Source organism: Typopeltis vanoorti, chromosome 20 (genome assembly GCF_054136105.1).
Source record: "Typopeltis vanoorti isolate ZY-2024b chromosome 20, IOZ_Tvanoo_1.0, whole genome shotgun sequence".
Taxonomy (NCBI): domain Eukaryota; kingdom Metazoa; phylum Arthropoda; class Arachnida; order Uropygi; family Thelyphonidae; genus Typopeltis; species Typopeltis vanoorti.
The window spans coordinates 92834525-92847467 of NC_143568.1; the positions used below are offsets into that span (position 1 = coordinate 92834525).

Genomic DNA, 12943 nt, shown 5'->3' on the forward strand with positions numbered 1-12943 from the left:
GGAAAATTTTGAAAATAATGCTTTAATCAATTATCATAAAAAACCAAAAATTTGGCTATGCTATGTAAACAATGTTTTCATCATATGGCCAGGAACAACAGACGAACTCATTGCTTTCAAAGATTACCTGAATAATTTACATAAGAATATAAAATTTACTTTAGAATAAGAAGAGCTTCCTTTTCTTGACATCCTATTAGAAGTCAATGAAAAAGATAATAAACTTTCTTTCTCAATATATAGAAAACCCACCAACACAGGAAGATTTCTTAATGCGGCCTCGCACTACCACCCTTCGCAAAAAATAGGTCTAATAAAAACCCTGAGGGACAAAGCTTATATTTCCAGCACAGAAAAACAGAGAAATGAAGAATTAGAATATTAACACAGATACTCAAAAAAAATTGTTATGAACTCAAGACTATCCAAAAAATCCTCCACACACTTCCTACAAGCATCTCACAGAAACAAGATTTCAAAAACGCTATCATGCTTCCATATATCAAGAATGTTACAGACAAGATGGCTAAATTATTAAACAAACATAACATCAAAGTAGCCTTTCTGCCGCTGGAAAAAATTTCAAGATTTCTATATCCCCCGAAACCTCCACATCATTCTTTAAAAAAACCAGGTGTTTATAAAATTTATTGTTCTTGCAGCATCTGCTAAGTAGGACAGACAGGAAGATCTGGGGAAATACGCATGAACGAACACCAAAAGGATGTGCAAAAAACAGAAGAGAACACAAATCAGGTCTAGCTTTCCATACCACTGCTACAATGTACTCTGGCAGAAAACAAACATATCTTACATAAGGAAATTTAAAGAAGCTGCAAACATGCTTAGAATTCTAACACAATGCAATAAAAACCAAGGCTTAATTCTACACCAAGTTTGGTCAGCTTTGATAAAAAAAATATACCTCAGACATTATGAACGTGAACAACAGGACGTGGTATCATCTAGCATTGTTTAAACTTAGCACTGCTTTGAATCTGCATTCTGATTTTTTAATTTTTTTAACAGTCAGATGGCTACAACATAGTATGAACTATTTTTAAATAATTTCTCTTTTTTGTGTTTTAAACTTTAAGTTACCTTTTACCCCTGAAGATGCAAGTCAAACGACTTACGAAACTTGTCGGGTTTTATTTTTTTTTATTGTGTTTTTAGCTTAATAAAATTAAAAAAAAAAAGAAAAAAAAGTGGTCCAACTACCGGAATATGCCTTATGAATATTTATACTGTTATGCAGTAATTTGGTATTGTTCCAAAGGATATTCCCAGTGTCAATTCCATGTTGAGGCTTAATATAGCTCTAGCATTCAGAAATATATTTTTTTTAACTGATCTTCCTCTTCAGCATTAGTAATAATGAAGATAAACTCTTCATTATTACTAATGAAGAGTTTATCACTTGATAAACTCTTCATTAGTAATAATGAAGAGAGAAATTGTCTTTAGGAGAAGATAGGGGTAAATACAATTAATTAGTTTGAGGGTAGTGTGAACTAGAATTTCCGTAGAAGCTTTGATACAAGTTCAGAAGTACCATTTTATATAAGGACTAGGAAGTCTGTGGAGAAATTAATTATTTGTGATTCTTCTGAGGAGCAAATTTTATGGGCTCTTGCAGCATGATGTTTACAGCAGTCTGTGAATAGTTTTGTTTGTGATATAGGGAACTATGTTTCAATTTATTGAAAATATCCAAAAATGATACTGCTCCTATTTCAAAATTAATTTTTTTCTAAGGTGCAAAATTTTTATGTAGAAAGGATTACAAAACTGTCTTTCCATATGTCATCTGTATAGCTTAGTCAAAAAGATAGTTTTGGATTAAAATTTAAGGTTTTTTTATTCCAGTTATTCAAGATAAAAATTTGTCAAATTTGAGTATAATGGTTCCTTTGATTGGTTCTCGAAGTTTATAATAGTTTAAAAGGCATATAAAAAAAAAAGAGGATGAAGGTAGATTGAAAATTTTTCAGTTCTAAGAAATGTTTTAAGGATAGGATTATACAACATATGAAAGTTGTACTTTATAGATTATGGGTCTTAAACAAAAAGAAGACATTCAAAGCTGCTTTTATTATTACCAGGACTCCATGAAATGTAACTCACGAATGAAGAAAATGATGAAGCTATGCATTCCATGCAAAAAAAAAAAACTCTCACCCTCCTTATATAATTTCCAGACATGGCCTCTTATTCTGGGTCAGTCTCGCCCCTACGAATATTCTTGTACACATTCTTCACCAATGTACATCATCCCTTCTATTTACACACTGCAGATGACATTCTCTCAATTGTCCTCATACCCAGTATGCTATTAGCCTTAACACTGTTTTTACTCATTTCCTTAAAAACCAGGTAATCAAATCGGTGCAATGTGGTCCATGTGATCTGATCAATGCTTTGTACAGTAAAATATAATCACTTTATTTCTATCTACATGTAAATGTCCTCATCATTGCTATAATCCTATGTTATCCCCAACTGTTTGTCCTTAAATTCAACCTTGCAGTTGAATACCCAGTATCCCAACCCTACCTTTGAGATTTCAAAACCTTACAATTTGCAACTGGTGTATTATTAATTCCACTCATCTGTGCTCACATTCAAATCCTACTGGCAAGCAGCAACATCTGTTTCATTTCTTATACCCCCCCCCACCACCACCATCTTTATAGTCTCTAAAAACTGCATGTCCCCACTTAAACCTGTCCTATTATCATTAATATAAGTTAAACATTAATGATTCTAAAACAGATTGTGCAGTACACTATTAGTGATTTTCCTCTTCCAGGATACTATTCCCCTTACTCATATTTATCAGATAGTCATTCTCCTATCCAACTACAATATATATATTATTCATATGTAAATATATTAATACATGTATAACATTGCAGTGAGTATTGTTCATATATTGCAAATGAAATTTGAACTAAATATCATTCATAAATCCTGTAAATTGTTTCTAAGTGAATCCATTCTGTCATATTAAATTTCAAAATATTGCCTTTAGAGATTGGTCTCTTTTGTGTGATAGGTATTTATGGATTAAAGCTTCCAATTGTTTGCTATTGCAGGAGTTTGCAGCATGCCATTTGAAGCATTTGAATTAGCAAGGAAGAGCTTTGGAACTGATGAAGATATCATATTTGTGTATAAGCACTCTTGATTTGTGTGACGGCTGTTAAAGCATTAAACTTTAAAATATTCAGGTATTTTCACTGTAGAATTATCATATAGTAAAAACAGTTGAGATCGGTCTTTTTTGATAAATATTGTAGTAGTGTTTATCTGTGATAAATAAAGACTTTGGTCATGTTTGTAGAAAAATTGCTGTTTAACATGATCATTGTATTTTCGAATCAATTTATTCCCAAATAGTGCATGACTTTATATTAGAAATCCAATTGTAATATTTGTTTTAGAAATTACAGCAAAAAAGTTAAATTTTATGTGTAAAATGAAGCCCAAAACAAACTTTATATTTGAAATTAAGTCATATAGTTCTTTTCATTGAGTCAGGTAATATGATTAAATTATTTATAAAGAAAAGCAGAATAATGAATAAATAAATGTAAGTAATCAGGCTTAGTTTAGATTCCCCCCCACCCCTTCCTGCCAAATACATCAGGAATGTAGTTCAGCATGATATGTGGCATCAATTTACATAAATTCAGATTGTTATTCTGACTAATATCTGCTGAGAACCAAAATGGCAGGAAGATGTTCTTGAGTATTATATATATAATTACTAATAGCAGCCACTTGTGACAAATTCATGCTTTTTATTTTTTGTCACAGTTTTATTAAAATAGACTATAACTTCCTTATTAAACATGGTATGTTTCAGTGTACATATTTTCCTTTTGTTCTATTCATGTATGTTAAGTAAGCAATGCAGACTTTTGAATTAAGGTATTAGTCACATATAATATGGTACTTAAAGTACTATGATAACTACCTGTAGCTTTCACTAGAATTTATTATTGATCATAATTAAAGAGCTGAATTACTACAAAGTGAATGGTCTCCTTTAATTTATTATATAGAATGGACGTATACTGTATTTACAAAATCGGGAATAATTGGATTTAGATAGGGATTTAACTTGAAAGCAATATAGGATTATTCAACAGCAGCTTATAAGATAAAGTACATTTACTTCTGTCAAAAATATGCTGCAATTAATCCATGGAACTTATTTTTCCCATGAGCATTTCATTCCCTTTCTCAAATAAACCACAGATTGAAATATGACATGTGTTTCTTTATCATTGACAGCATGTAGCATTTGAAAGTTAGTGATAATGAAGGAAATGCAAAAATGAGAATGCATTGACTAAACATTGTTGAAAACACATTTACATTTTCACCAATGTTTGAACCTCTTTTTCTAGTTCAGTTCAAAAGCTAACTTGTTTGGATAGCCAATGCTCTATCAAAAGAAAACTTTTATATTTATAAATAGCTTTTGAAAGGTCTACTATATGCAGAATATTTCTGAAGGAGGCATTTTCTTTGAACTAATTTTGCACTATTAAACATCTATCTTTAAATTCATATGGCAACCAGTAAGCGATTACTGTGCATGTTATTTTCTAAAATATTGCAGCTTTATAAAAATCAGTATGCTTTCGATCAAATTTAATAGCAGATCAATTGGATTGTGATTTGGATGAGTAGTTACTCTGACTGGGTGTCACTTTCAGGTACAAAGATGAAAAGACTATTTTCCACACACAACAGTGGATTCAGCAAAGCTATGTCACATAAGAGCTTATTTGATTAAAGTTACAACGTATATACATATAACAAACAAACAATACTCTAACAAAGCACAATACTGAATAAAAATATAAATTTTCTATGAATAATTCATGAGCAGGTATTTTTTGTTTACACTTTATTTATGCATCAAAAAGTGTCCTCTTCATGAAGCATTAATATATTGTGTTTAATTTTAGGAATCACACAAAGCACACCCAGAATATTTGCCCGATATATATGTGTGTGTTGTAGAAAATGGCATTTTGAAAAGGAGTTAACTGATGAGAAGTCATTAATTATTTTTGAGTTAAGAACTTTTAGGCAGTTTTTTTTCCCAATCACAGTACTCTGTGATTAGGAAAATTCAGTCTGTACACACAAATTATTGATTAATATAATTTAGAACAAGTAGATAAAAGCCACACACACACAAATGCATTGCATCTATTATATTGCTGGCTGAGTAATTCAGATTTTATTTAAAAATAAAGCAAAATGGATGGGATAGACTTGTTAAAAGAGACTAGAAGTAAATATATATATCTTTAGATGGATGAATAATTTCAGTGGCTGGCTGGTGTGTGAGTTAAGTTACTTAGTCCTGAAGCACTCCTAGAGGCTTGTAATGTTTGTGCAATGTTTGATCTCAAGAGCAAGGTTCTGATATTAAATAAACCTCAGTCTACCCAAGAATACTAATGTCCTCTAAGTTTAACCTTTTTTGGATGGGATTATTCACACACACAAAAAAAAAAAATAAAATAAAATAAAAAAATAAATAAATAAAAACCTTGAAAAATTAAATCAAGGAGCATAAATCTCTAAATTTACAATTCAGAAATTCTACAAGATCAGGGCTTAATAAATTATGCAGAACCCTACTTGCTATACATACAAAAAAAAAAAGACCCCCCCCCTCCCAATCACATTTCTCAATATGTCCCAATAAATCAATCGAGTTCCATAAAATGGTTAGCGATATTGCATTTAAAAAAATTTTTTTTAACAAAGATTTTGTTTGGAATTTGTTTATTATTATTAATAAACATTAAATATAATATAATAAAGAATAATAAAATATTCTAGTTTGGCCAGTGTATGCAGCTACTCATCACTGGTGAGTAAGCAAGCATATCTGTCATACCCTATGCATGATCCTTAAATTTTTTCGTTTAATTATTTTGATTTGTATTTTAATTGCATATCAATTTTGATGCTATTTGTAAAGGCCTGTTATGATATTTTGATTTGTATTTTAATTGCACATCAATTTTGATGCTATTTGTAAAGGCCTGTTATGATTTTTAAACTTCTACAAAAGAAAAAAAAAATTATTTAAAAAAACAGCATGAAGACTGTCTTTTTTCACGTAACAAGTAAGAGATTAAACTCCAGCAGGGGCTAGAGGCAGAACACTGAAGGTACAGCTGGGTAGTCCTCTTTTTCAAACACTAAAAAAGTATTTCATGGAGCAATTCAAACAACACCTATTAGACAATATTTCTTCTAAACTTTTCTTATGGTACAAGTATGTGGATGACATTCTTGCAGTTTGACATGGCTTCCTCACCGAACTTCAAAATTTCATTGCAAAAATTAATAGAGTATTATTGTATCCAATTCACTCTTGAAGTAGATGATCACTGAATTTCAGATGTCTTCCTTTATCATCCAGATGGGAACCTTCACTTCTCACTTTTTAGAGAGAATTTGGAACAGTCTATCAAAACACACCTCAGAATTTACATTCATGCTCTTTCTTTGTGCTCATCTGAAGCAGTGCAGTGTCAATAAATAAATTAAGTACATCTTGCTTGTTAATGTCTTCAATGAGACTTTTATGGTCGATGTAGTAATTCATATTTTAAACATGGTTTACCATAAAGTAACTAGCCAAAGCCAGTGAGACAGGACTACCCGTGGCTGTTTTCCTGTATAATATATTCTTCCATGTGAAATATCCTGCACTGGAAATAAATTTTAACAAGCCCTGTTCCTGATGACTTTGTTACTTTTGACAGACAAATCTGCTAAGATTAGAATCCAAGACTACATCAAATTTCTAGAATCTTACATTGTGTTATATCCAGGCTCTGAGTAACATTTCAAACCAATGGAATGTTGAAAGTTTGGTTCTATTATATGGTAAAGATACCAAGAAATTGCTGAGACATGAATATATTTCACACGCAAAACATTGTTGTGCTTCCTTGGGCAAAGGACTAAAACCAAGTACAGTCATCCCTCGACTTTAAATGTGGGTTTCATTCCATCTGGCAGGACGTAAGTCAATACATTAAATCAACGGAGTTATAGGGGTTAGGGACTTAAAGTGTAATATGTATACTCTCGTTTTAATTTTTAAACCTTAAACTATACTGTGCGTTACTGCACAGTATAGTTTAAGGTTTAAAAATTAAAACAGGAGAATAATTACCCAAATCTTCTTGCACAATCATATCTTCATTACCTTCCCTATGTGAAGGACCAGGCTGCAGCTCTTCTGGTGTAACCTTTTTATATATATATATATATATATATGAAGATGTCCAATATACTTTGCTTATTCCTCTTCTTTTCATCATAAATTTGTTTACAGCAAGTCAACGCATCATGTACTTTCCTTTCTACTAATAAGTAGCGTTCAACATTGGGGTTCGTGTCTTCAGCCATTTTGAGAACTTTCGCTAACTGCAGAAAACTTTTCTGCAAGACCCTTTAAATATGAATTGTTTAACTATTTCTGTTTTTCTTTTCCCTTTTCTTTTCTTGTTCTTCCTTTTATGCCACACGTAGTTTCTCCAGTTCGACCAATTCTTCATTGGTCAACTTTTCTGGGGCACTTTTTATGAGTTAAATTATGTCATCATCATCATTCACTTTGAGATTTAGATTGTTTGCTAGGCCCACCTATTTCTTCCTCAATTTACAAAGGTCTTCATGTTTTCAAAATTTCCAAATTGTGCACAAACCTTTTTAGTGTCTTTATCCATATGCCACTCATACATTGAGAGATCACTTCATTCCAAACTACAGCAATATTTTTAATAGTATGATAAATATCGAATGATGCTTTCCAGAATTGCATGAGACTCGGATCATTTCCTTCGGCGGCAGAAATGGCTTGTGAAAAAGTTCTCTAGATAATAAGCCTTAAACACTGCAAGAATTCCCTGATCCATCGGTTGGATCAATGAAGTAGTGTTTGGAGGGAGAAACATGACCTTGAACATGGTGAAGATCACTGGTATAAGACAGATGACATGGAGCATTATCTAGAATTAATAAAAATTTTAAATTCTACATTTCACACAATAGCTTTCCATTTCACTTGCATAACAGTTGATTAAGGCATCTGCAAACAATTATTGAGTCATCTACAACTTCTTATTGCTCTGATAATGAACTGAAAGCATTATCGGAGTTATTTGCAAAATTATTTGCTGTGGCAAATAATTTTTCTAGGTAATAATTTTATCCAATTTCTCCAAAAAAAATCCTTGCCAGCTTTATTGAGACTTGCAGATTCACCATACATTTTCACATTATGCAGCACAAAATGCTGCTTGAATCTCATGAACCAACCGGAAGAAGTGTTGAATTCGTAGTTGTAATCGGGCCCTGCTTTCTCCTTCAACATGTTGAAGAGACTTACTGCCTTAGCGGTTATGGTCATAGTGAGGGTTCAGGTCCTCTATCCATGATGCAAGTAGCTTTTCCATATCAGTAATAGGACCTTGTCATTGCTTCGTCACTATCGTCAATTTAATGGAAGCAGATCTTTTCACAGCCTCTATGATTTTATCCTTATTTTTCAAAATGGTCGTCATTGTAGAATGAGACCATCCAAAGGCATGTGCAACATTGATAGGCTTACCAGCTTCATGTTGCTTTATAACTTGCAACTTCATTTCAAGATCAGTTGCTCACCTCTTTTTCTGCGATTCTTCACTAGGTTTTTTTTGAATGGGCATGTTGCACAAAATATCACGAAATATTTAATGATAATACACAAATAATCTATTTCTTCAACACAAAATCAACAGAGGAACTGTTGAAGACATGCCGATTGCTGAGGGAGGTTGCTGCTGAATGCACTGTTGCCACTGTGCATGATTTATTGTTGCTAAATAGAAACCTTTTTACTTTACATTCACTTGCATCTTGTTCGAAAGTATAGTCAAATGTTATTTATTCCCTTATGGGATCACGGATGTAAGTCGAGAAATGACTGTATATAATTTCTTCGTATCTTTAACATATAATAGAACCAAGGTAAAAAAACTTTCAACATCTTTCTCTCATCCAGAGATTTTTATGAATAAAATCTACCATCTTTTGGCTACTTGTAAATGAGATATATATATATATATATGTAACTGTTGCATTAATTCAACCTTGGTATATCTCCCGGCTCTGGGGACCTCAAGAAAGGTCGAAACTGGTCTGGGTAGTGGCCCTTCCTATTATGCATAGCATTTAACACGTCTGAAAGGGTGTGTGCTTTGTATTATGGGATACATACTAGGCCAGTGACGTGAAGTCATTAGCCTCTATATACAAGTAGCTCAGACATGAATATATTTCATGTGCAAAACATTGTTTTTCTTCCTTGGATAAAGGATTAAAACGAAGTGTATAATTTCTTTGTATCTTTAACATATAATATAATAGAATCAAGGTAAAATCTTTCAATATTCCATTGGTTCAAAATGCTACCCAGAGCATGGATATAATGCTATGTATAATTCCAAGCTCTCTGGCAATATCAGTAATTCTGCAGCTGTCTTCAAGCTTTCCAATAATTCTTACCCATATGAAATCATCTAGATGATGTCTTTGAGACATTACAAGAATCCAAGTTTGCAACTTTATTCCTTCATGAAAAGAGCTTCCTTCAAACACAATCACATTAATGCAGCCTTTTATCCTATTGAGTGTTACTATGTGACCCCCTTTGCGCACAGTTTGAAAATTTGAATGTGTATCTGCTTTCTACGCTAAATCATCAGCTGAACAAACTACCACAAGCTGATGATTTAGAGTAGAAAGCAGATACATGTTCAAATTTTTAGGTTGACATCATGTTCAATGAAACATGATGTCATCCTAGGGAATGCACAAGTCTACTTTCCAGAAGTATCATAGACAAAAGTAATAACTATTGGAATAACATCAACAGGTTATTGGAAATACTGACCACATCCATTTTTTATTATACTGTCACAATTTAGTCACATAGCTGATCAAAACAAATGGAATTTATGTACTCTAAAGCAAAACTGAAGGCTCAGTGCCAGGATTCTTTGTTGCAATTTGTAAAATGAATATGAATAGCCAAAATTTTAGTACTTGCATATTTTTCTACATTTTCAATAAGTAAAAACCTTTTCCTCAAAATGTATACAACTAGGGTTTTGCTTTTACTTATAAAAATGGAAATTTATTTCTGGAAGTGATGAGACCCACTCAGTTCAGACTGTTTAGAAAAACTCAAATCTCTAAGAAGAACGTTTAATTCCTCCTGTTCAATCAGATGACATTTTCAGTGTTTGCATTTAAATTTTGCAATATACTAAGTACCTTTGATTTCTTAACTTCAATTCTCACATTAGTTATTGCTACAGGTACAGAGATATCCTCACTTGGGTAATAGACTTTTGAAAAGTGATCACTCAGTAACTCCACTATTACATCAATGTAGGGAGCAATGGTCACCTCAATACCATAAGCACCCAGTAAGATTATCCTTCCAAAGTCATTCTTCCTGTTACTTGCTACATAGCAGAAGAACTCTTGGGGATTACCCTTGATCTCCTTGGCTAAGGTCTTCTCATAATCTGATTTAGCTTTTCTTACTTTTTCTTCCAATTGATGCTGGTAACCTTCCTAGCTTGAGCCTTGTACTGCTCATGGGTGTACTGATCGCTTTCTTCTTGTAAATTCTCCATAACATTTCCTTTTGTTGCAGATCAAGCCTGATACTACTACTCATCCATCTAACGCCTACCTTGTTTGTCTTCCTGACCATGAGAATACATTCTGATATTGCCTTCCTCAGATACCTGCTAATTTTATCCCATGCACTGCTAACATCCTTTCCCTGCAATATGTTCTGCCATGGGATGGCTGTAAGCTCACTCCATGATTGCTCTCACCAATTGGAGGTAACGAGGACACCTTACTTATGCATATGTCCTCTCAACCAATGACCAAATCCAACACTCTCACACCACGAGTCCCTTCAGTTATGTGCTGTTTCAAGTAATTATTAATTATCTCTTAGGAGGTGTAAATTCCATTTCCTTTTTGCCACGTGATATTTTCTCCTTCCAATTGATATCACCATAATTTAAATCCCCCATAATAATTACTAACCCTGCACTTATTGCACTAATTTGCTGATGCATGAATTCATTATCATGAATTCATGCATCACCCCCCTGTGGCCTATAGCAGCAACCAACTGTATATTTGGTTGCATTGGTCACTATTTCACACCAGATCCCCCTCCCCCTCAAATGAACTATCATTCATATCTATCCTCTTGATATACTACTTTCTTTGGCTGCAACTCATCAGCTATCATCAACAGTACTCCTCCCCTCCCCATTCTATCTTCTCTATCCTCCCTAAAAATACTCTACCTATCACATTCAATTCCAGTAACCACATCTTTTGTTGACAGCCAAGTTTCACTAATGCCTACAACTTTTGGTGAGATTGCACTGACTAATGCCAAAAATTCTTCCCTCTTATTTTGAATGCTTCTTGCATTAGTCTACAAAAATTGCAGATGCCCTTTACATGTTGTACCAGCTAACTACAGTAATCCCTCGATTAATGCGTCATTTTTTTTTTCAATACCCAAATTCGATTAGTGTGCCTATATACATCTTAAAAATAAATGTTACAAATTTTAAAAATTTTCGATCTATACATTTTTTATGGCTAACTATTTTAAAAAAATCACTCACCGGAATGAAATAATTTAGTTACTGATTTAAAACATTTTACAAAGTTATTTTTAATGGCATACTACAGTACTTCCATGTACGCTATGTTTCAAATTTTTACTGCCAAACTTTATGTCGTCTGCTAATTACATAGCATTTTCCTGATCATATCTCGTTCCTCCTTTGCAATTATTTTCCTTACATTTTTTAAAAATTATTTTAAAGTATTTTCCCAACCTTTCATCATGAGTAAAAGAATTAGTGAGCAAAAAAGTGAAAGTGTCAAAATGATTCGAAAAGTAATCCCATTGGAAGAAAAACTTGAAATAATAAAGAAAGGGAACAAGGTGAGTCCAGAGCAAAGATAAGACAAGAACACAAAAATGGGTGAATCAACTATAAGCGCAATTTTAAGCAAAGCTGCTGAATACAAAGTATTATAATGATTGAATTAGAGAGACTTCTTTGTACACGGATCGAAGATTGTAACCAAAAACAGATTCTGCTAAGAACTGACCTTATTAAATCAAAAGCATTAAGTTTCTTTGCAACTTTGAAAGAAAAGGCTATCAATGATGGAAAAGAAGAATTCCACGTTAGTGCTGGGTGGTTTGAGAAATAGCCTACATAATGTTCTAATCACAGGTGAAGCTGCAAGTGCTGATAAATAGGTGACCGCAAATTATCCAGAGATTTGAAGAAAATTGTATAAGAAGGGGGCTATTATGACCAACAAATATTTAATGTCGATGAAACTGGCCTTTTTTTGGAAGCCAATGCCTTCCAAGACTTTTCTGGCTAAATCAGAGAAATCTCAGCCTGGCTATAAAGTCGAATGAAATTACTGCTAGCAATATGCGATCCATTTGGAAGCACATTCTTCCACGTTGTGCAAATGATTTTAGAGGCTTTTCAAATGAATCTAAGGTAATTAAATCTCATTCTGAGAAACTAAGTGGTTCTGACCTAAATTTAGATGCACAGCGGGAAGATCCTGAAGAATATGAAGAAAATTTAATCACTGACAAGCCCAAAGAGATTTCACAGAAACAAATTTAAAATATTTTTCGTGCAACCGAAACGTTTAATTAGCAATGCTTAGAGACTGGCTCTTGTGAAGAGATAAGCAGGAAAATTTGCAGAAGACGCAGTTGTATGAAAAAAAAAAAGAAATAGAATGCCTGCCAGAATAATAGATT

The 12943-nt window shown here is 32.9% G+C and overlaps 1 protein-coding gene across 4 annotated transcripts in view; it reads left to right on the forward strand.

Moving 5' to 3' along the window:
- Positions 1-3875, forward strand: part of LOC150095660 (protein GUCD1) — a 171438-nt gene extending 167563 nt beyond the window's left edge. For all 4 annotated transcript variants that reach the window (XM_090409999.1, XM_090410000.1, XM_090409997.1 and 1 more), the window contains one exon: positions 3099-3875. In XM_090409999.1, the coding sequence (XP_090266125.1) occupies positions 3099-3190 (92 nt within the window). In that variant the 3' untranslated portion in view covers positions 3191-3875. The remainder of the gene's footprint in view (positions 1-3098) is intronic.
- The last annotated feature ends 9068 nt before the right edge of the window (positions 3876-12943 follow it).